This window comes from Atheta coriaria, unplaced genomic scaffold (genome assembly GCF_025399875.1).
Source record: "Atheta coriaria isolate IRGN ID8LTWV9N9 unplaced genomic scaffold, Caltech_Dcor_3.1 hic_scaffold_5_pilon, whole genome shotgun sequence".
NCBI lineage: Eukaryota > Metazoa > Arthropoda > Insecta > Coleoptera > Staphylinidae > Dalotia > Dalotia coriaria.
Genome location: NW_027045447.1, coordinates 5,498,530 through 5,518,643, shown reverse-complemented (window position 1 = coordinate 5,518,643; position 20,114 = coordinate 5,498,530). Strand labels below are relative to the sequence as shown.

At 35.5% G+C, this 20,114-nt stretch overlaps 3 protein-coding genes across 3 annotated transcripts in view; all 3 read right to left on the bottom strand.

The window, feature by feature from the left end:
- Positions 1-165: 165 nt before the first annotated feature.
- On the bottom strand, positions 166-12,133 carry Dhc62B (Dynein heavy chain at 62B). Its single transcript, XM_065303108.1, has 3 exons — positions 7,366-12,133; positions 7,063-7,308; positions 166-7,010 (listed from the first exon to the last, which is right to left on the bottom strand). Exons 1-3 carry the CDS (start codon positions 12,088-12,090, stop codon positions 207-209), a joined length of 11,775 nt encoding a protein of 3,924 aa, XP_065159180.1. The 5' UTR covers positions 12,091-12,133; the 3' UTR covers positions 166-206.
- Positions 12,134-12,214: 81 nt separating this feature from the next.
- Positions 12,215-18,257, bottom strand: LOC135792378 (sushi, von Willebrand factor type A, EGF and pentraxin domain-containing protein 1-like). The gene is made up of 7 exons (XM_065303008.1): positions 17,781-18,257; positions 17,165-17,729; positions 15,245-17,113; positions 15,016-15,177; positions 13,799-14,948; positions 12,565-13,745; positions 12,215-12,503 (listed from the first exon to the last, which is right to left on the bottom strand). Exons 1-7 carry the CDS (start codon positions 18,162-18,164, stop codon positions 12,295-12,297), a joined length of 5,520 nt encoding a protein of 1,839 aa, XP_065159080.1. The 5' UTR covers positions 18,165-18,257; the 3' UTR covers positions 12,215-12,294.
- A 344-nt stretch (positions 18,258-18,601) lies between these two features.
- The window catches only part of Scgdelta (sarcoglycan delta), a 74,913-nt gene continuing 73,400 nt past the window's right edge, over positions 18,602-20,114 (bottom strand). The window contains exon 6 of the mRNA XM_065303202.1: positions 18,602-19,514. Within this exon, the coding sequence (XP_065159274.1) occupies positions 19,214-19,514 (301 nt within the window). The 3' untranslated portion in view covers positions 18,602-19,213. The remainder of the gene's footprint in view (positions 19,515-20,114) is intronic.

Genomic DNA, 20,114 nt, shown 5'->3' with positions numbered 1-20,114 from the left:
ATAGCGTTATATTTATTATAGAACCTAGAATAAAAGTAATACATTATACTAGAAAAACTTATTTGGTAATTAAAACTTTTGCCAATTTATTTTTTTATAAGAAGGTCACGCCACACTTGATGAAAAGTTATTGCATTGCTTGAGACACAAAAAAAAATCGAAAACTTCTACCTAAAATCATTTATTTACATAAATCACGATCAAAATCAATCAAGCTGACACAACAACGCTACGCTTCGCTTGACCCAATGTTCGGAAGGTAGTTCAGTATTCAATAAATACGGTAGCACGTAATTTGTCGAGTGGCCAGTTGTTGATAAAATTCCCTTGCGTTCCGAAGTTTTGTACAACGGACATTTGTATCGCCCGTGTTCATCATAATCAGTTACCAATAGTGGTTTGATCCACACAACTGGCATAACATCGAATAATACTTTCGGGTACAATTCTCGCAAAACTCCAGCATGCAGATCCCATCGAGCACCATCAGTGAAAGGCCCATATGTATGAATGCCATTACTTGGTGCTTTGTTTATTGAAGTTACTTTAAGTACTTCAAAATCGAATGTCAACTGATCTATAGGAATCTTATACTTCCTAGCATAATTTTGTTTAGCTCCAGTGAGAAAAGCTTGAGTGAAGAAGAATCCGGATAACCAGAATGATTGAGGTTTACCTCTCTTGTACCAATCATCTAAAAATTCCAAACGTTCCACAAAATCTGTGATGTAATTTGGTAGAGATTTTAAACTGGGATAGGATACTTTGCTCCATTGAGCTGGAATACGTCCCAGAAATATTGATGTATACAATAATTCAAGATCTGGGGACATGATGACTAAACCCTTGATGGCTTTCAAGATATTGTTTAAAGAGTTAACAATTTCTCTTGATAATTTATTAAATCGTTCCATTTCTTGAACTAGGACAGTATTCATTGATTCAGAATATTCAACTGGATAGTGTTTAACTGCTTCTTCAATGTCAAAAGGTTTTGGTATTTTTGATAATATATCATTTGCAATTAAGCTTATGATATTATCAATTTCAGCACCTGCTGCTGAAGTATCCTCACCTTGCACAAGTATCATTGAGTCTAGAATATTATTACTTGTTTGTAAATCTCGCGTGATACCAGCATTCATATGCAAACCAAAAACTTCGGGTGAATGGATACTAGACAATCCTGTAATCCAATCAACGTAATCATCATATCCATTTTTTCTGGGTAATCCGTACATTTCATCAATGTTTACGAAGAGATAATCCATATTATTCACTACTTTTTCGTTTATAAAATCAGCCAAAATAGTGACGATAAGTCTTCGGTCCCAGTCATCTGTAACCCTACCACCGTAATTACATTCTCCTGTTAAGTAAGTTACTGCTTCATATGGGTTCTCACTGGATTCATTAACAAACATTTGTAATTGTTGAATGGATATATCCATATCAGATTCGTTGAAACCATAGGGTATATTCCAGCCCAAAGGACCAAATGTACGCCGTTCTTGGATAACTGCATGGAAGAAAGCTACTGCATACAATAACCTATTGAACATGGCGTCTTTTCCTGGACAACCTTCATAAAAGTCCGGATCTTTGATAGGGGCACTCATGTAAGATCTTAACAAGTTCTGTTGTAGGCCACTTGGTGGTTCATTGGTCATTTTGACCCCGTTTTGTAAAATGGTCACTGGAAATTGGTTTGATGGATAGCTAGTTAACCATAATCTAAAATGTTCATGTGTATTGCCGAGATCCATTTCTTCCCAGATTTTTTCAAGTGAGGGCATCCATGAAACTGCTAAATGACAATTTTGTAGACAGACCCATCCACCTTCTGCCTGGGCACGTTCCATTAACTCTTGAGCAATTGGTCCCTGACCTTGTCCCAAAGATATGGAATTGAAGTTTTCTTGCATTTCCTTGAGTTCAGCAAACTTCCAAAGTGCAGCAAGTGGATCATTACCAGGGCTTAGAATAAACACCAAAGGTGTTAGACATGTGGAATCTTCATATGACTTAGCTATATCAAATGGAGGTGGTTGTGTAAACCGGGCACCAAGTTCATTTGTAACAAAATTTGAAATTCCCAAAAATAACGTATCTGGTCGAATTAATCTGAGAATAATTAATTTTTGGAATGGAGTTAATGTATTTCCGAATGGGGCTGGTATAGGAGCATTTTGCGGGGTAGGATTATCGTATAACGCTCGCCATTGACCGGATTCTTTGATAACGTGTTGTTTTAGTCCATTAAACGCAGGCATGTCGCTCGCACGACATATTTCGTCCCAAGATTTATCGCTCAACCAATTCTTATCAGGATTCTCAGCTGGATTTTCAACATTTACGCCTCCGGTCAGTAAAAATTTAAATTCTCTTTCATCTAATTTCTTCTGCGACAGCATAATCATCGTGCACAAAATGAACGAAAACATTAATTTGTCTTTTTCGAAAAGTGACCTACACACATTCGAGTATAAATTATACGTAAATGTGTCCTTTAAGAACTTTAGTCGTTTTTCCAAGTCACGCGATTTGTTCGCATTCTCGATACTCATGATGTACAAATTTATGAACCAGTTCAACGAAAATTGGTACATCGGGTCAACGTTAGGTAGGTCCGAAACGCAATAATATAATCCAGCGCTGTGTTCCGCCATTGGTTTATAATCCAATCGAAATCCTTCTATTTTCTTCTCGGTTTCTTTTGCATGTTTTTGTTTTGCTATAATGTCTATGGAAAGAGCTTTAGAAAAATCTAAAACTTCTATAGCGCTTTCATCTTCTAAAATGTCTCCTTGACTTTCACTCAAAGTTTTCAAAATGTTTTCTTCAACTCGAGCTAGAGCTGATTTATTCTCTGCACTTTGCATTATTAATTCTTCTCGTTGTCGTTGTAAATCAGGACGTTCTTTGGCAACTACAATACCAAGTAATTGATCTTGAAGCCCATCGATTGTTAATGAGAAATTAATTATCGTGACCTTATTGAACACCTCAGGTAAATAATGAGGATTTCTCAAATTCGAGGTCAAATAAAATTTGAAGTTTTTATGAAATGGTATAACATTATCACCTAGACTTATTAGTTCAATGCCAGCTTGCGTAAAGGTCATTTTATACAACAATGGATCTAATGGTGCTTCCAGCTCCTCTTGAACATTTTCCATTAAAACTGGTTTTCCTATCGGAATACAACGCTCTAAAATTTTCATGTAATTTGGATCGGACAGTCGCGTGATTTCCAATTCGTTTCTTTTCTCAAGTTTTTTAATCCATGTATTGGCTTGACCTTGCGGATCGATAAGTAAAGACCAACGTCGGGAAGAGTCAAGTATGATTCCGTTTTCAATAGAAAAGGCATCGCGTGGCAGGCTGTTTATACACCACGTTTGTACTTTGATATCACTTCCAAGAATTTCCGAAAAGTTGAATATTTTACTACAGGGTATCTTCAATTGCTTTACGTACTCATGCCACCCCGCGAGAGTTTTTACTCTGTATGGGAGGGTAAATGGAGATAGATATGCAATCAGTCCACAGCATATTAACAAATCACCAGCTAGAGAATCATAAAGCAGTTGAAGATTATCAGCAGCTTGGAGCCATCTGCTTCGCTCTCCACCTAAACCTCCAATTAGTTTTTCAGCACGAGCGAGTTTATTAGCTACATTTTCCACGTTGTCTTTGAGTTCTTTTTGTTTCTGCATTGCTTCGTCAAGTAATTCATTAAGATGTGCTAATTTTTCTTCGAGTTTCGTCAATTCAGCTTTCTTTTCCATGAGCAGTGCCATTGTGGCTGAGTATTCTCTTTCTGCAGCTTCCAGTTTCGCCTTTTTAGGAGCTACCAACCGTGCTACGTTATCATACATATCCATTGCAATAATCCACTTACACAATCCTTCTGCAGCACTAGAAGCTTTGGCAACAACATTCGGTTTAAACAATTTATCAGGCAAATATTCTTTTCTAATTTTCTGCATGATTTCAGGTTTGATATTATCTTTATCATAGTCTTTTAAATACTGTAAAAAGTTCATGTCTCCTAATAATCTCTTACTAGGACCCCAATAATCTAATATTTTATAACCTGTTGCAGGATCATTAATACGATCTGGTTTAATATCACGCATTACACAGACAGCCCCCATAACCAGCTTAATTGCTTCCGGTGGATTCTTCATAGATTTAACCAAAGTAATATCAGCTGGTTTCAATGTGTTAAGAGCGTTAATTGCTTCTTCTAAAACCGGAATAGCTTCAGCTAAATCAGCTTCACATTCTCTTTTTAAAGCTTGTGAAGCTGCTGCTTGTATATTTGCTACTTTCTCGTCTTTTCTGACTTGAACGGATGTTTTTTCTACTTCTTTAGTTTCTGTTTCGATTTGTTTGAGCATTTCGTTTGCTTTGGCACTCATCTCTAACAAAAGTGGTTGATACTCTGCTAAATCCTTTTGCATTCCAGCAACTTGTGAAGATGCATACTGTAATTTTTCTAAACCAGTAAGATATCTGTTTTTATTTAACATTATTTCCATTTGCTGCTTGTTTGTCAACACAGTGAAAGATTTTATCAATTCTAGATATGACGCTGAAGTAACGTACGTTTTTCGACTTGTTGCTTTCTGGAATTCACTGGAAACTTGTCGGGCAACTACATGAAATTGTTTACAAGCAATAACAGCAGAACTCTTTACATCATCGTTGAGATTAATATCTCCTATCCAGTTATGTGCAACCATTTCAAGCGCGTCTTCCGGCCAATCTTCATACCAATCAATAGTACAGCAATTTACAAGTGAAGGATATAAACGTAATCGTTGTCTGAATGAAGAACCAATTGGACTGAAGCATAGCATGATATGTAAACGTTCTTTGCATCGTTTTATAAAGAAAGAAAACACTGCTAATGCGCTAATATCCAAATTACGGTTTCCACCTTGCGCAGCCAAACGTACCATTTCCAATACTTCTTGTTTTTCATCAATTGCATAAATATTAGGTACTTCACCAGAGTTTAGAAGGTTATCAATATCAGAAAGGAAACTCTCCTCTTTAATTTGCCCCTCGGAAAATAGGAACGTGCTTGATTTTCCTCTTCCTCCTGCTTCTTTTAGTACCTTCTTAAGATCATCACGCCATTCGTTCATGCCATAGTTTTTATTGATTTCTGGTTGAAAGAAGGTATGCCCCGCGATTGCAGTTGCCAATCGAACTAATGATTGTCTCCCTGACCCACTGACACCAACCAGTAAGGCACTCCCTGATGGAATTGCTAAAATTCGGCACGCTTTGCTCAAATGTTCAAGGGCGTACTTAAAAAGTACAATTTCCATTTTAGCTTTATGCGTTGTATTATACTCATCAAGAAAACCAAACGCCAGATTATATAATGCATCTGGATCAACAACTTCTTCATATTTCACATCATCTTCTGTTGCATCTGTGTCTAAGTAAGTTCCAAACATCAGATTTTTCAATGCGTATTCAGCTACTTTTCCATCGGCATCTTTAGGGTAATCATCAAATATATTATCAAAAGTATCTTTAAAGAAAGTTCTGCAAGTACTTCTGATTTCATTATAAAGCCAAGATTTATCTTCTTTTTCTATTAAACGATCATAAAATATTCTGAGAATTTCGTGCACCCATAATTTTGCAAAAGTTTTTCGATCTTCTGCAGAATCCTTACGTAGTAATGAACATCCGAAAATAACACGCGCAAAATCTCGCAGATTAAACACATAATGTGATTTTGCAGGTGTGGGTCTCAACTGTTCAATTGATTTCTGATAAATTTCCATTGTGGCTGCTACTATTGCATTCACAGTGATAATAACATCACTTGGGAAACCATTCTTCTTCCAACCAAGTATCAATATATTACTGAATATTTTATTCATGCTATCTTCAGAAAATTCATTAATCGAAAATACATTAAAATGTCTTAAAAATCGTTGATATACATCTTGTCTGCTTCCACCAACCAGACCCATTGCAGCAATAAACAATGTATTATAAATATATATCATTGACGTATCTTTTAAATCGTACCAATTCTTATGATCAAAATATTGCCGCAACAATTCAATTGGTGGTTGGGCACCATACTGTTCTTTAACAGGCATATTCATATCATCAATGAAGATTACCGAATGTTTTCCTGCCCTAGGTCCATATTTACCTCGTCGTATTTTATTCAATTTACTTATTATCATTTCCTGTGTTTGATTAGCTGATATTTTCACTGTGAATGTAATAAATGAAGGTTCATATTTATCCTGATCTAAACGATTCATTAAAGTATCTTGAGAATAGTAACTTTTGCCAGTCCCTGTTGGTCCTACTAAAAGTATCGGTACTTTGTGTTGAATATGCAATTCCAACATTTGAACGTATTTTACTGTATCTATTGTTGGAACAAGAACACGTTGAATAATCTGAGCATCTTCTACTCTCATAGATTTTACAAGTTCTGGATAATATTTCCAGGCACCTTTAAGTCTATAAGTGTAGCTGTAATTGATAAGTAATCCTTCATTTGGAAATAATACTTCTAGTTTTTCAAGTGGGTATGGATGACTTTGATTTTCACCACGCCACATTGTTCTGTAAAATTCATCAAAACGTTCTCGTGAATCTTGGTCTAAGGTACAGCCTAAACCCCAAACCCCAGCGTAAATAAACGTCGCTTCAATCCATATTTTCATAAATTTAAAATCTTCATCTTTCTTGGTGCTTTCCTCGCAAGCATTATCCAATACCATTTGAAGAATCGTATACATATTCTTTACCATGTTTATTTCTCCTGGATTACTCTGTAGTCTACAGAATTTCTTAATAAAATACATACAGGGATCAACTAGCCATTCGAATAGGTCTATAATCATTTGTTTGTATTCCCCACACCATTCTGGATTTTGATTGACTATCCAAGACTCAAAAAATGGTCGCCATCCCAAATTAGCCGGCTCTAAGTAAATCATTCCACATCGTGATACCTATAAATTAGCAATTTTTAAGTGTTTTTATCAAATAAATTAAAATTCTTACAGTGGCTGGTGATGCCTGTGCCAAATCCATGACTTCGAAGATCATTGACATTGAACTTGTCATCGCCATAACTTCTCCACTCATTAAACACAACTTTTTATTATCATCTAACACTGTATTCATGTTTTCAATCCAGACGGCATCAACGGGACCGTCAAAAATAACCCATTTACGATCTGGTGCTGGATCTACCACAAAATTTCTGAAGCAAGTTGCGACAACTCCGTCGAACCATTCATATGATACCTATAAACACGTAATATTAAAGCAAATAATAAACAAAGCAAAAAGTCGATGACTCACCGGATCAAATTGACCATACAGTTGTCCCATTGTAATACTTTTGGGATTAATAAACTGATACTGCACTTTAAGTTGTGGCATATTCAAAACATTCATTTGTGTTAGTGTATCAGCTAATACTTTCAACGTAGATGTTTTTCCAGCAAAAGGGAAACCAACTAACATAAAGCCATGTCGGACAATCATCATTTCGTAGGTTTGGATAACTTTCAATTGGAAACTATCTCTTGGTTGCAAATTTCGTGCTTTTGCAGCTTCCTTGAAACACTTGACGAATACTTTATAGTTGGCTTGAGGTAGTACAATGCCCGGAAACAGATCACTAATAATTCCACCAAATAGCGGAACATCATCCGCCAAGAATTTCGCCAAATTGATGTCAATAATACTTCGAAGCAATATAATATCTTCATTTTCGTTAGGGAATAGACGTTTGTTATTACCACAAGCAGATAACACACTTTTCACAGCTCGCATACCGTAATCATAATGATTTTGCGATGATAACTGCTCAGAACATAATTTATAAACAGTTACAATTTTAACACTCAGTTTTCGTGCCTCCATAAACCCATACGAATATAATGAAATTTCACCAATCATGGCATAATCCGGTACCATCATTGCAACTGTCCTGAAGAGCACTTTCAAATTATCAGGTAGTTCAGAGCGACCAGCATAACCAGGATTCATTGTGATGCAAACGTAAACTGCCGGGTTTAGTTTTAATTCCGTGCCTTCAAAAACGAATTTATCAACATTTGCCCGCACAGCTTGCACAATCGACAAAATTTGCTGAGCAACGACTGATAACACTTCGATTTCAATTCTGTTGAACTCATCAAAACAAGCCCAAGCTCCACTTGACGCAAGACCTTTGAAGAACTTGCCCATTGCTTTGTAATCCAAACCATCAGAACAGTTAAACACGACACATTGCACAGCAAGTGCTTTTGCTAAATCTTTAGTTGTTTCTGTTTTGCCTGTACCCGCAGGTCCTTCTGGAGCTCCATTTAGATGTAAATGATAAGCACCAATTAGTGTTCGATAACATCTATCTGTTAAAGGTGTGATTACGAGGCGATCACTGTTTCCAAGATATTCACAAGCATATTTGACTGTAGCGTTAATCATGCGTACATTACATTGATCTTCCCAATAATAGCGAAGCTGAGCAAGCCATTTAAACTCAGAATCTGATTGTACATTCTGTTTGTTCAAGTCATGCGTAACATCTTTTGCATGTACATCAATAACAATCAATGCCTTGATTGTAATCCTCGATAAATTCGTCAAAGAAGGATCTCTTATTAAAGCTACAGTATCTTGTAGTTGATCATTCAATTGCGTTGCATATTTTAACATCGTAGTAGGAGAATCCGGGGCCATTGTTTGATGCATGCTCAAAGTCCAATAAATTTGTGAAACAGCGATTACAACTTGACCAGGCCAATGTTGAATCCACTGTGTTCTTGGTTTAGTCACATAATCCATCCAACTTTGATATAACTGTTCTTTGATTGATAATAACATTTCTTCTTCAACTTGGACTAACCATTTCTCAACACTACCACCTGCTTCTTCTGTTTTTATTATGTTAATGAAATCTACTTTTTCCATTTCACCACTGATCATCGCGTGAATTTGAAGAAGTGAATCAAATTGTAAACTATCGATAGCTTCGAAACATTTTCTCAAATGAGGTTGCACTCTAAGAGGATCTTTAGTTTCAGATAATATTTCAAGCATTTCATCATTGGATAAGAAGAAGAATCTTGGGAAGAATAATCTTTTCTTTTCTAGATAAGATGTTACACCATCATTGATCTTATCCAACATTTCCATGCAACCTTCCATTGCTTCCAACAGACCCATAGCACCAGCTGTTTCAATAACATGTGGATCTTTACTTACAACCTGCATATATCGTTTATACGTAGAGTCTACTTCTTTGAAGAGAATACCTTCCGCTGGCATTTGATTAACAATATCTTTTGATGAAAATATGGGCAGTAGATATAACCATTGGGACTGTACCTTGCCCCAAATATCAATTGTAGAATTCATACGCATTATTTTGTCATACCATTGTTTAACTTGTGTTTCGTAGGGTTTTACAAACACAGAACCACGCATTGTCAATGTTTTCAAAATGTGGTCGTCTAAAATCACCTGGATATCATCCAGGGCTGTAAGAATAACAATACCAGTGTCCTTGTATACACTAGTTTTAAATACAACATCGTCCCATTCAGCCATCATTTTCTTCAGATTAGTTATTAATTCTAATTCTTTAATGGCACCACTACTAATAATTTCATATGCGTCCATGTTAGCATCTAAATGCATTTCTGTCATCTTCCTCAAAGTGGTTCCAGCATTGGGTGTTAGATCAAAACCAGCTATTTCTGACATTTCATCCCAGTGTCTTTGTAACAACGCTGGGTTACACATAATTCTCATTAATACCAAAGCAGGTCTGAATTCTTTTATGTATTGCATTGTTTTTCTGCATAATTGTAAAGGTGCAGGTTGATTTAAAGGGTCTGGATCATCAACAGATCCAACAAATTTTCTTGCATGTGTTTCTCCAGCCATTTGTCGTAATTTATTCCTATAAGTCTTTTGAATCTTGATAAATTCTTTATATGTATCCTCAACATATTCTTCAGCATATGGTGGGTCTAGAAATTCAAAAGGTCCATCCATCCACGCATAATATGATCGATTCCAGTTGAGACACATTTTTACTAAATGATAGAAATTGTACACCCAATTTTTCAATTCTTCTAGTTCACTAAACGGTGAAACTGGGTATTTAAACGTTACTTCTTCTGAGTTAATCCATTCCTTTTGTTGTTCACAGTTTCTTATTCTAACAAGAATCTCAGCCATTGCTTGAATATATTCCCGTGCATTTTCTGAATCATTCATGCTATCCAATATTTGTAAATATGGTAAAATAGCTTCAATGTCTGCATGAATCTGAATCACTGCATTTGCTAGACGTTCTTCAAATTCAAATTTAAACTGTTCATAATTTGAAGAGTTTAATTCTAGAATTGGTTGAATATCCCACAACCAATGCACAACTCTTGCATTAAGTTGCATATCGTGATATGTAATGGTGGTAATATCCATTAGTTTACAAATAACAGTCAACATTGTTTGTATTCTTTCTGTGAGTTGTGACATTAACTCTGTTCTGGCCCACGTCATGTACACACCTTGTTCCATTAGTTCTTCACTTGTTTGTGGAATCACTTGTGCCCTAGCTGCTAAATTCTCGAAAGTTTCAATGATATCTTCATTTTCCCACTCTTGTTGCAATACTAATTTAGCTGCAATATCTTCAATTATTCCGTATATAGACTTCTTCAAATTTGCTTTACAATCTTCCTGTTCTAAAGATCCGATTGCATAGTATTCATTCGTAACCACATCTTCAACTTTACGTATTAGTTCAATGTAAAAGTCAACTTTATTACATGATTCTTCAAAGGTTTGTTCCATGTCAGGTGAACTGGTTGTTTGCAGCGACATAAAATTACTTTCAATATTTTGTACATATGTTAAAACAGGCTGGTACATATCAGAAATATTCGTATAAATTTTCAAGATTGCTCCCTCAATAAAGTCATCTTCTATATAAATCGGAATAAATATTTCACCGATGTTATCATCAATGATACTTTCAATTGCTAATAAGTTATTGCCAAGCTCAGCAAGTCTCTTAACCATTTTTGAAAACATATCACTGGTTTCATCTGCCGAGGGAGTGAGGCAAAGATGATTCTCATAAGTCAGATTTAATTTCAAATAAGGAACTTTATCTGGTGTAGCAGTTACTTCTACTAAATGATCTATAGTGTTACGAATTAATTTGGATATAATAATACCTAACAACACAGTTCCAGTTTTTTTGAATTGAGATAGTGCTCTTGGATTGCTTGGGAATTTTTGTTTGTTAGTGTGTATTATTTTGGTAACTCTAAAGTGATATTTGCGCACTGCCGCTTTGCCTTTTTCAATTTCCTCGTTGAATATTATCATAATATTTGGAATTTCATACTCTGTGCTTCTATAATTTCCAAAATCAACTAGCAAATCAGGTAACATACTTGCAGCTTTTAGTATTTTATGCATTAATGGATATTGAATAAATAAACGTCTCTTCAACCGCTCGCGGTTTCTTAAAAATTCAGGATAAGATTCAGTTTTACCAAAAAATTTATACGGATCTAAAACTGGATGTGAATCTGAATGATCTAAATTCTGCATTGTTCTACGAATGCCCATTGTGTGCGTAATTTCTAACCATTCTTGTCTGAATTCTTTGATTACTTGTGCCACAGTATCATGAAACATTTCTTGTTGCTTCAACATGCCTGTCCGGTGTAGAATATCTCTTTGTACATACTTTCCAATAGGAGTAGTTTGTAGTTGATCCGCCATTTTGATTAGATCAGCATGAGCGGTGTTCTTCTTTACTACCTTTGGATACTCGGGTTCAACATGGCGTTTGAATTCTTTATTCTTTAATTCCTCAATGTTTTTCTGCATGAAGCCAAGCAACTGCTGGCGTTTATGATCCGTGATGTTATATTGTCGCATCACTTGCATACTTGCTTCAGTAAAGTCCATGTTGTGTGTAAATGTGCCATTTTTACGCGCTTTGCATGCAATCGCACGTAAATTAAGTTTTGCCTTTTTATTTTTATCCATTTTAGAATGGATACTTGTAAAAATATGCTTTGTAAATGTTGTGTGTGTGTTGACACTGAAAAGTGCCAACTTTAACTGACGTTGTTTGGGAAATATTACGGAGCAATGGGAAACACATGAAAACTTGTTGATATTTGTTTGGAAGTTTAATCAATACAATGTAAGAAAACATTCAAAGTTGTTAGGTAGTAAATGGTATGAACTTTATGGTACTTGACGTATTTTTTGACAACTACCATTAAACCTACTCCAAATCCCTGGATAAACACATCGTGCAATCAAATTACCGATTGAAATATAGTTTCCAGTACATTCATAACGAATCATATGTCCTATTGCATACATATTTGCTCGTCCTTGTGATATTTTCAATCCATATTCTGTCATTTGTCGGGGCTCCTTGCACGTTATAACTAAAAATAAAATATGGATTTACGAGTATAAAATCAGTTTTTTTATAACTACAAATTATACCTTGACATTGCATACGTAATTCTGACCAATATCCATCCACAATACACGTACTAAAGTTACCATTTATTTGCCTATAACCTTTTCTACACACATATTGAATAGTATCACTTGTACCTTCAAGTAATTCCTTGTAAGAATCTTCATCTCTATAACCATTATCAGGTGCTTCCGGGGCGTGATTAAGATTACATGGTAAAGTATATTCTCCTTTGCATTTTGGTGGATCATAATCCCATTTGCCATCTGACATACAAGTTAAAGTAGTTTCTTCATCAGGATTTACTGCAGTTGGGCATTTAATATCAATCTCAGTTCCTGATGTAAAACTATCCATGTCTTCAAATTTCATTTCTTCACCATTATCTTCAATTTGTTGCACTGTTACTTTTGCTTTTCTGTGTACCAGAGGTTTAGGACAGTGTACACCTAAACATTTAGGGCTATCAGGAAACCATTTTCCTGTTTCATTACAAATTTGTTTCGAGGACCCTGTTATGTTAAAACCATGATTGCACCTGTATTCAATTTGGCGTCCAAAGGTAAAATTGTTTCCTATATAGTATCCATTTGATACATACGCGGGATGGCCACAACTTATTGCAATACAGATTGGATCATCACCTTCCCATTGACTAGATTTTAAACACTTACGACCTCGATGATATTTGTTAAGATTATATCCTTTGTTACAAATATATAGAGCTATATTTTCTTGAACTTCTACTGATCCATATTTAGGAGGATGTGGTGCATCACATTGTTGACAAAACGTGCTGTTTTCTATGCTAACATCACCTCGAATGTTTTCAGAAAACTCCGCCCAGGCATAAACTGAACCTGATATTTTTATTAATGGATTGCAATTGTTCATTAATGTTTTTACTTCAGTTGAAGTTAACTCATGATCAAACACATCCAACTGGGTCAGTTGACCGAGAAATGATTCAGATTGACTGAATCGCCCTCCCAGAGCATCTTGTTCTTGTCCAAGAATAAAAGTACCTCTGCCATTAATTATTTTGGATTTACTTAAGTCAGTTCCATTATTAACCAAAGAAGAATCTAAATAAATATGATAATCTCCGGTCCGGCTACTCCATGTAATACAAATATGATGCCATTCTCCATCGTTTAACAATACGTCAGTTACCACATACTCATTGTTGACGTAAAGTACAATTCTGAAATATAAAGCGGTTAGAAATATTCAACAGATAAATATTTAAAAATTTACCCAGTGTAATCAGTTATAGTAAATGCATTAAAATAATTTTTATTTGCATAGGATAATATTGTACCATAGTTAAAACTGTCGTTTGTTTTCATCCATAAACTCACGGAAATTGCACTCAAATCTGTTTCAAAGCCTTTCATTTGAATATAATCAGTAACTCCTGATCTTGGAAATTTTAAAATATAAGCACTAGGTAGTGCTATTTCACAAATAATTCCTTTTACGCCTTTTGGACAAGTACATGTAAAATTATTAATTATAGAATTGCAGATCCCATTATTCAAACAAGGATTTTTAGTACAATAATTAATAATTTCACTACAATTTGAGCCTGTGAAACCTTCGGGACATACACATTTAAAGTCATCTTGTGTTGCCTGACTAGAATTTCCGTTAACACAGACAAAGTTCCCCGTACAAGGTTTAAAATCACAAGGAACATATTGGCATCTTTTGCCTAAATATCCAGGTTCACAAATGCAATTAAATTCGTCTTCAATCTCCACACAAGTACCATTGTTCTCACATATATTACTCTTACATTTCTCTACTTTTTCTTCACATAATTTTCCTGTATATCCTCGAGAACATAAACAAATTGGCTCGTCATCTTCCGCCAATACACAGGTAGCATTATTCTTGCATTTTAAATCACATTGACTTGCAACAACAGCACAAGTTCTCCCTGAATATCCTTCTGGACATGTGCAAATATATGTGGTAAACATAGTAACTCGATCGTTATTATAACCAAAAGATTCTGAATACGTGCATTTTCCATCATTTTGACATGGATGAGAATTGCATGGATTCATGAAGATTTCACAATTACTTCCAGAGTAATGTTCATGACATTCACATGTATAACTATAGTCTCCAAATCCTAGACAAGTACCATGTTGACAAGGATTGCGTAAACATGGATGTTGTGATTGCTCACACTCTGTGATACTAATAGCTCCTCGTTTTGTAGTTGTAGTATTTGTGGGACACGCTATACAGTTAATTTGACCATATGATGATTGAAAAGTTCCCAGTGGACATGAATTGCAGTACGGTTTTAATGTCGCACGTTCAATTATTGCATTTGGATGATTTCTTGGATGTTTTATTTGTTTTTTATGTGCAAATGTTCCTGGCATACATTTCTCTGAAAAAAATCAATAAAACTCAAAAAGTTTCGGCATTATTGATTCGTAAATGACGTGTTAAAATACCTATACAATCCAAATTGGTTTTAGCATGCAATTTTCTCGTCGAATAATTTTCCGGACATTCAACACAACTCGCCTGACCCATTTTATCATTGTAACTGCCAATATCACAACTCTGGCACGAATTCGATGTAACGTTGTGGAAGGTCCCAAGCGGGCATTTAACTAAAATAATATTTCAGATTGGAACGTGTTAACATTAGTTTCAATTTTCGCTATTCATTATACTCACTGCATTTAAATTTACGTTTGAAACTTCCAGTGGGACATATAATTTCGGGTCGATTTACTGTAACATTATATCTTCCAATTGTTCCACTTAATAAAAATCCAGGTTTTTTATTATTTAAAAGTTTTCGATTTCTATTGCGTCCTTTTATTTGAAATCTCATATTTAATTTTTTACGACGTCTTGTTTTAGGTTGCGTGGTATTTGTACTCGTAACATCACGCTTTGTTAAATTAATACTAATTTCGTTATCAGTACATTCCGGTTCTGTAGTTATATCACACTCAAGTTTATCTCCACATGTCTCTATTGTGTTTTCTTCTAAACTCTTTTTAATATTCTCTTGAATATTTTGCAGTTTACTTTTGTCATTACATGCTTCTGTTTCATTATCAGGAATTTGTATAGAACCGTTTTGAGTTATTTCTACGGGTATTTCAATAACGGTACATTCAGGTGTTGTTAGATTAGCAACATTTGTCCAATTCGCTTCTTCTGCTGAACAATAAAATTGTGTAGTGTTATCTTCAATAAAATTTGCTTCTGCTGGAATTGGCAAAGCGTATCCGTCATTACAAGTGACCACACAATGACTCTTATTATCAGTGTTGTTACATTTTGAGGTACCATAAAGAGGAGGTGCCATAGGTGGACATGTTGGTTGTTCAATTATAATATTTAGTATACAATGATTGGTATTATTACTCCTATCAGTGGCTGTATACAATATTTTGGTGGTGCCTATCGGAAACACACCAAAAGTTGCATTTCTTTCAATTTTAACATGTTGAGAATTATCGTAGATGTTTGGTTCGTCCCAGGTAATATTAGCTGGCCCAGAACTAATGAAAACTGGTGGGTCCACACAAGCTTCAATAGTTGGTGGTTCCTTATCAAGAATGGTGACATTAAAGGAACATTTTGCTTTATTGTTGAAAGCATCTTGAGCATAAAATGAAACTTGATGGGTACCAATTTTGAATTTATATGGTCCTTTACTAACAGGTTTAGACCACGTGGTAACATTGAGATAAGAATTATCTGTGACTGGTGGAATGATAATATTTAGAATGCCATATTGTTTCGCTGGTAATGTTTCCAACACTACATCTTCAGGACATGCCAAATCAGGTGGAGTAACATCTTTACAAGTCACCTCATCTTGATTATCCCAAGTGCCATCTGCACATTTCTTTTCAGAAACTCCAATCAAATCAAAACCATCCATGCAAGAGTATTGACAGTCTTTACCATATGGTTGTTTACCCACGGCGCAGGTTTTAGGTTCAATAAATCCAAAGTTAATTTTAGATAGTTTATTGCATTTTATTTGCTTGCAAGCAGAACGAAGACCATCCCATTGAGCCAGGGGTAGACAAGTTCTAGAAGCAGATCCTACTAAAGTATATCCTCGTTCACATTTAAAATTACACGTGGTGTCTACTGGCATGTGGTTGTTTGAAGTTGTAAAATTTTGAAGATCCGTATGTTTGCATTCAATTGATCCATGTGCAGGTGTGGGTAGCTTATTACATGTTTTGACTTGACAGGAAGGTTCCTGGCCACTCCAGGTACCATCTTCTTGACACAAACGAATACTACTTCCAACTAGGGTATATCCAACATTACAACGAACTCCACAAGCACTATTCAATACTGTACTACATTCTTTCTTTTTAACAAAATATCCGTTTTGCAAAGGCAAAACTTTCGGACAAGTAATAACATCACAAGTAGAATTTTCATTACTTCTGAAACCACTTTTACATTTACAAGATTCTATACCAATTGCTGGAGGTTTAGTATAGTGATGCATATCTGGACATGGAAGACATAAATTAGGTCCTTCTGCATAACTTCCTGATGGACAAGCTAAAATTAACAAAAATTAATTTAAAATTTTCTAGATTATCATAAACCTACGTGAACATGAGTTTACAAGTCCTGATCCATAGTAACCCAGTTCACAAATGCAACTGTATTGCCCTGTAGAAGTACCACATGTACAATACGCATTCTTATCGCAACAATTACCGCCATCACATAAGCCGTCGCAAGGCCTGCTTATTCCCAGCGGATAGTAATCGCCGCTTTGTAGGTCGACGTGCAACGCACGCCTCGCCAAACTCTCAAACTCTTCGAAGCTATCTAAGAGATAGCTGTGCAACTCCCCTGGCTGGGTCGCAATCTCATACAGTTCCTTAATATTCCCATTGGAGATTCCAATGGTGAATATAGTGACCTGCGATTGCTTCAGCTCGTTTGCAACTGGAATCGGATCGCCGCCATTCGAATATCCGTCAGTTATCAAAAACAAAACTTTTTCGGCATCTGCACGACTGTTTTGCAATATTTCTTTAGCAGCTTTGAAAGCTCCTAATGTATAAGTAGCTCCACCGGTATATTCAATGTTATTTATTTCATTATTAAGGAGTAGACATTTGTTGTTTTCAGTTTTTGGAAATGTGATTTCATCAATATTTTTATTCTAAAAGTTTATACTTCAATATTTTTAAATTAATTATGAAAAGATACTTACTATTTTTCCTTGTGAACTAAATGTAATAACTGCCACTCTGGTATGATTATAATCCACTGTAACATCACTCAGCAATTTCTTTACAAATTTTAATTCACTATTGAAATTATGCTGACCCACGGTGGAAGACGCATCGATCAGAAATACTAAATCCATGAGATTTTTACTTTTTATAAACGCAATGTTCTGTTTAAACACAGCACCCAGTACATCCACTTTAGACTTAATAATTGAATTTTCATACTTTTCACGTCCGATTTTATTAAGATTCTTTTTATGTCCGAAATTAAAAAACTCGCTGTAGTTTTTAATAACATCGTTGTCTATTTTTTGAGTGCCGCTCACTGCAAACAGAAGTAAAATGAATATAAATCGGGAGAACATCTTCCGCGCGCGTATTGCTCTCCAGAACTAACTAACGTATATTCTAATTCTAATTTTATCCGGCATATCGTGGAATGCGACTGTTATTGTCGCCTAATTAGACGGCGCCAACGTTATTAATATAGAATGGGTGTGAAATCAAGCGGCCCACATTTACAGGAAATGTGTCATGCAAATTATTATTGTTAATATATTTGATAAAAAGAAATAGAAGTAAATTATTTCATTAAAACTTTAATTTTAGCGGCATCTAGAATTCTACTAAATTAAAAAGGGAATCGAGGTTGAAAATAAAAAGCAGTTTTCCAGTAAATATTGATTTTCCACAAATATACTTACTTCAAGTTATTTACCAACAGATGGTACTCTAGAAGTAATTTCCCGATGAATAAAATCGGAAGATATAAATATCAAAAGACAGTTTCAAACAAATGCAATTTTCATAAAGCTATACAGTTTATTAAGGCATTAATAGCGCTGATGATACTTTTATAACCACTAATGGTAGCCTGATTATGCAATCAGAAACTGTACAATTATTATTGCCTATTACGATATCGCCTAAACATTCTAACAATCTTTATACATTTACTGCTTGCTCCTTTATCGCAATATCTATTCATTTTCCATTGTATATAAAATTTACAATTCTAACATTATTATATTAATACATTTTCATTTCATGTATACATATATTACATTTATGTACATGTTGTCTGGAGGATAAATTTGTTGCAATCGCACGTACGTCACGACTCATTACAATGCAAGTCGTCTGTGGGTCGGGTCATAACAACGTGAACTCAATAAAGTCACGAGTTGGCAGCGATTCGTGTTGTAATGTAACTGCAATTGGGGATCTTTACAAGTTATCACAACAACGTTTAGTTATGCATGAGGTTGTAATCGTTTTTAGTGAAACGTATCGGATTATCTCACATTGGAAACTGTGGAAATCAGTTTTAGAAAACCGCGCACCATGTACGAGTATATAGTTGAATTCGTTGGTTCTACTGCTTTGTTTTAGTCGTTAGAAGAGTGAAATAATTCTATCGACACACGATGCCATCGTCGGAGCAGTAATGATGCGGCGGCACCAGAAACAGTTTGCCGTTATTACATATGCAGAGCTGATAGATATCGTGGTTCTTTGATTGACTCACTTTCGAGCTTGGTATCGCCGTTGGTATTTTGTCCATTACGATAACGCTCGCGTCTAATCGGATCGCCCCCTCGACGGACTTCAGCTTGACGTCGTTCAGCGACATCGCCTTGATCTCGCCAGCTCGCGACACGATATTCACGCCGTGGGGACCTTTTATTTCCAGCGTTCTCGTCGGCGATTCCAATCTAAAAATATTCATACGTATAACATCTGTAATTTATTAAGTCCTTAAATAAATGAGAAATACACGGAGAGAGAAATTCATATTTTTATAAAAATTAATTTAGGAAATGTCAAGTTGAAGTCTTGTTTCGCAGAAAGTAGGATTTAAAATGTTAGAATTTTATCAAGCGTACATTGTTGTGACTGATTGGATGAAATTTGTATTTGTATAAGAGCATTATGGCGAAACTATAAAATTCGCTCTCGTTCGCCGTGTCTCATTCCAGAGCGTCTTGGCTTGGAAGCCAGCGGCAAATGTAAAGTTTGCAAAACAGCAAAACAAGTTTCGCAAGCATCTCCAAAATGGAAACGGGGTGGAAGAAATTGGAGTGTGGCAGCATGAGGTACAGCACGCGGATGCTGACATAGGTTGAACGCGGAAATTTTACATTATAAAGAATGGCCGGTTGTAGTGCTTAGCCCCTTCCGGATTGCATTAGGTACATACGTGGAAAATAACAAAATGTGATAAAGTAGTTGAATTTGCATTTTGACTGTTCTAGTGCTCCACGACGGCCGGTGCACGATATATTTTGGAACGGTCGGAGAAGCGCATCTGTTGC

What these genes read in the sequence shown, in the direction of transcription:
- Dhc62B (XM_065303108.1), bottom strand. Translation starts at nt 12,090, where the DNA reads ATGGATAAAAATAAAAAGGCAAAACTTAATTTACGTGCGATTGCATGC. An exon ending in TGTATGGTCAATTTGATCCG is followed by an intron (nt 7,309 to 7,365) that starts GTGAGTCATCGA and finishes ACGTGTTTATAG; the next exon opens with GTATCATATGAATGGTTCGA. An exon ending in CACAGGCATCACCAGCCACT is followed by an intron (nt 7,011 to 7,062) that starts GTAAGAATTTTA and finishes GCTAATTTATAG; the next exon opens with GTATCACGATGTGGAATGAT.
- LOC135792378 (XM_065303008.1), bottom strand. Translation starts at nt 18,164, where the DNA reads ATGTTCTCCCGATTTATATTCATTTTACTTCTGTTTGCAGTGAGCGGC. An exon ending in TTAGTTCACAAGGAAAAATA is followed by an intron (nt 17,730 to 17,780) that starts GTAAGTATCTTT and finishes ATAAACTTTTAG; the next exon opens with AATAAAAATATTGATGAAAT. An exon ending in ACTTGTAAACTCATGTTCAC is followed by an intron (nt 17,114 to 17,164) that starts GTAGGTTTATGA and finishes TGTTAATTTTAG; the next exon opens with CTTGTCCATCAGGAAGTTAT.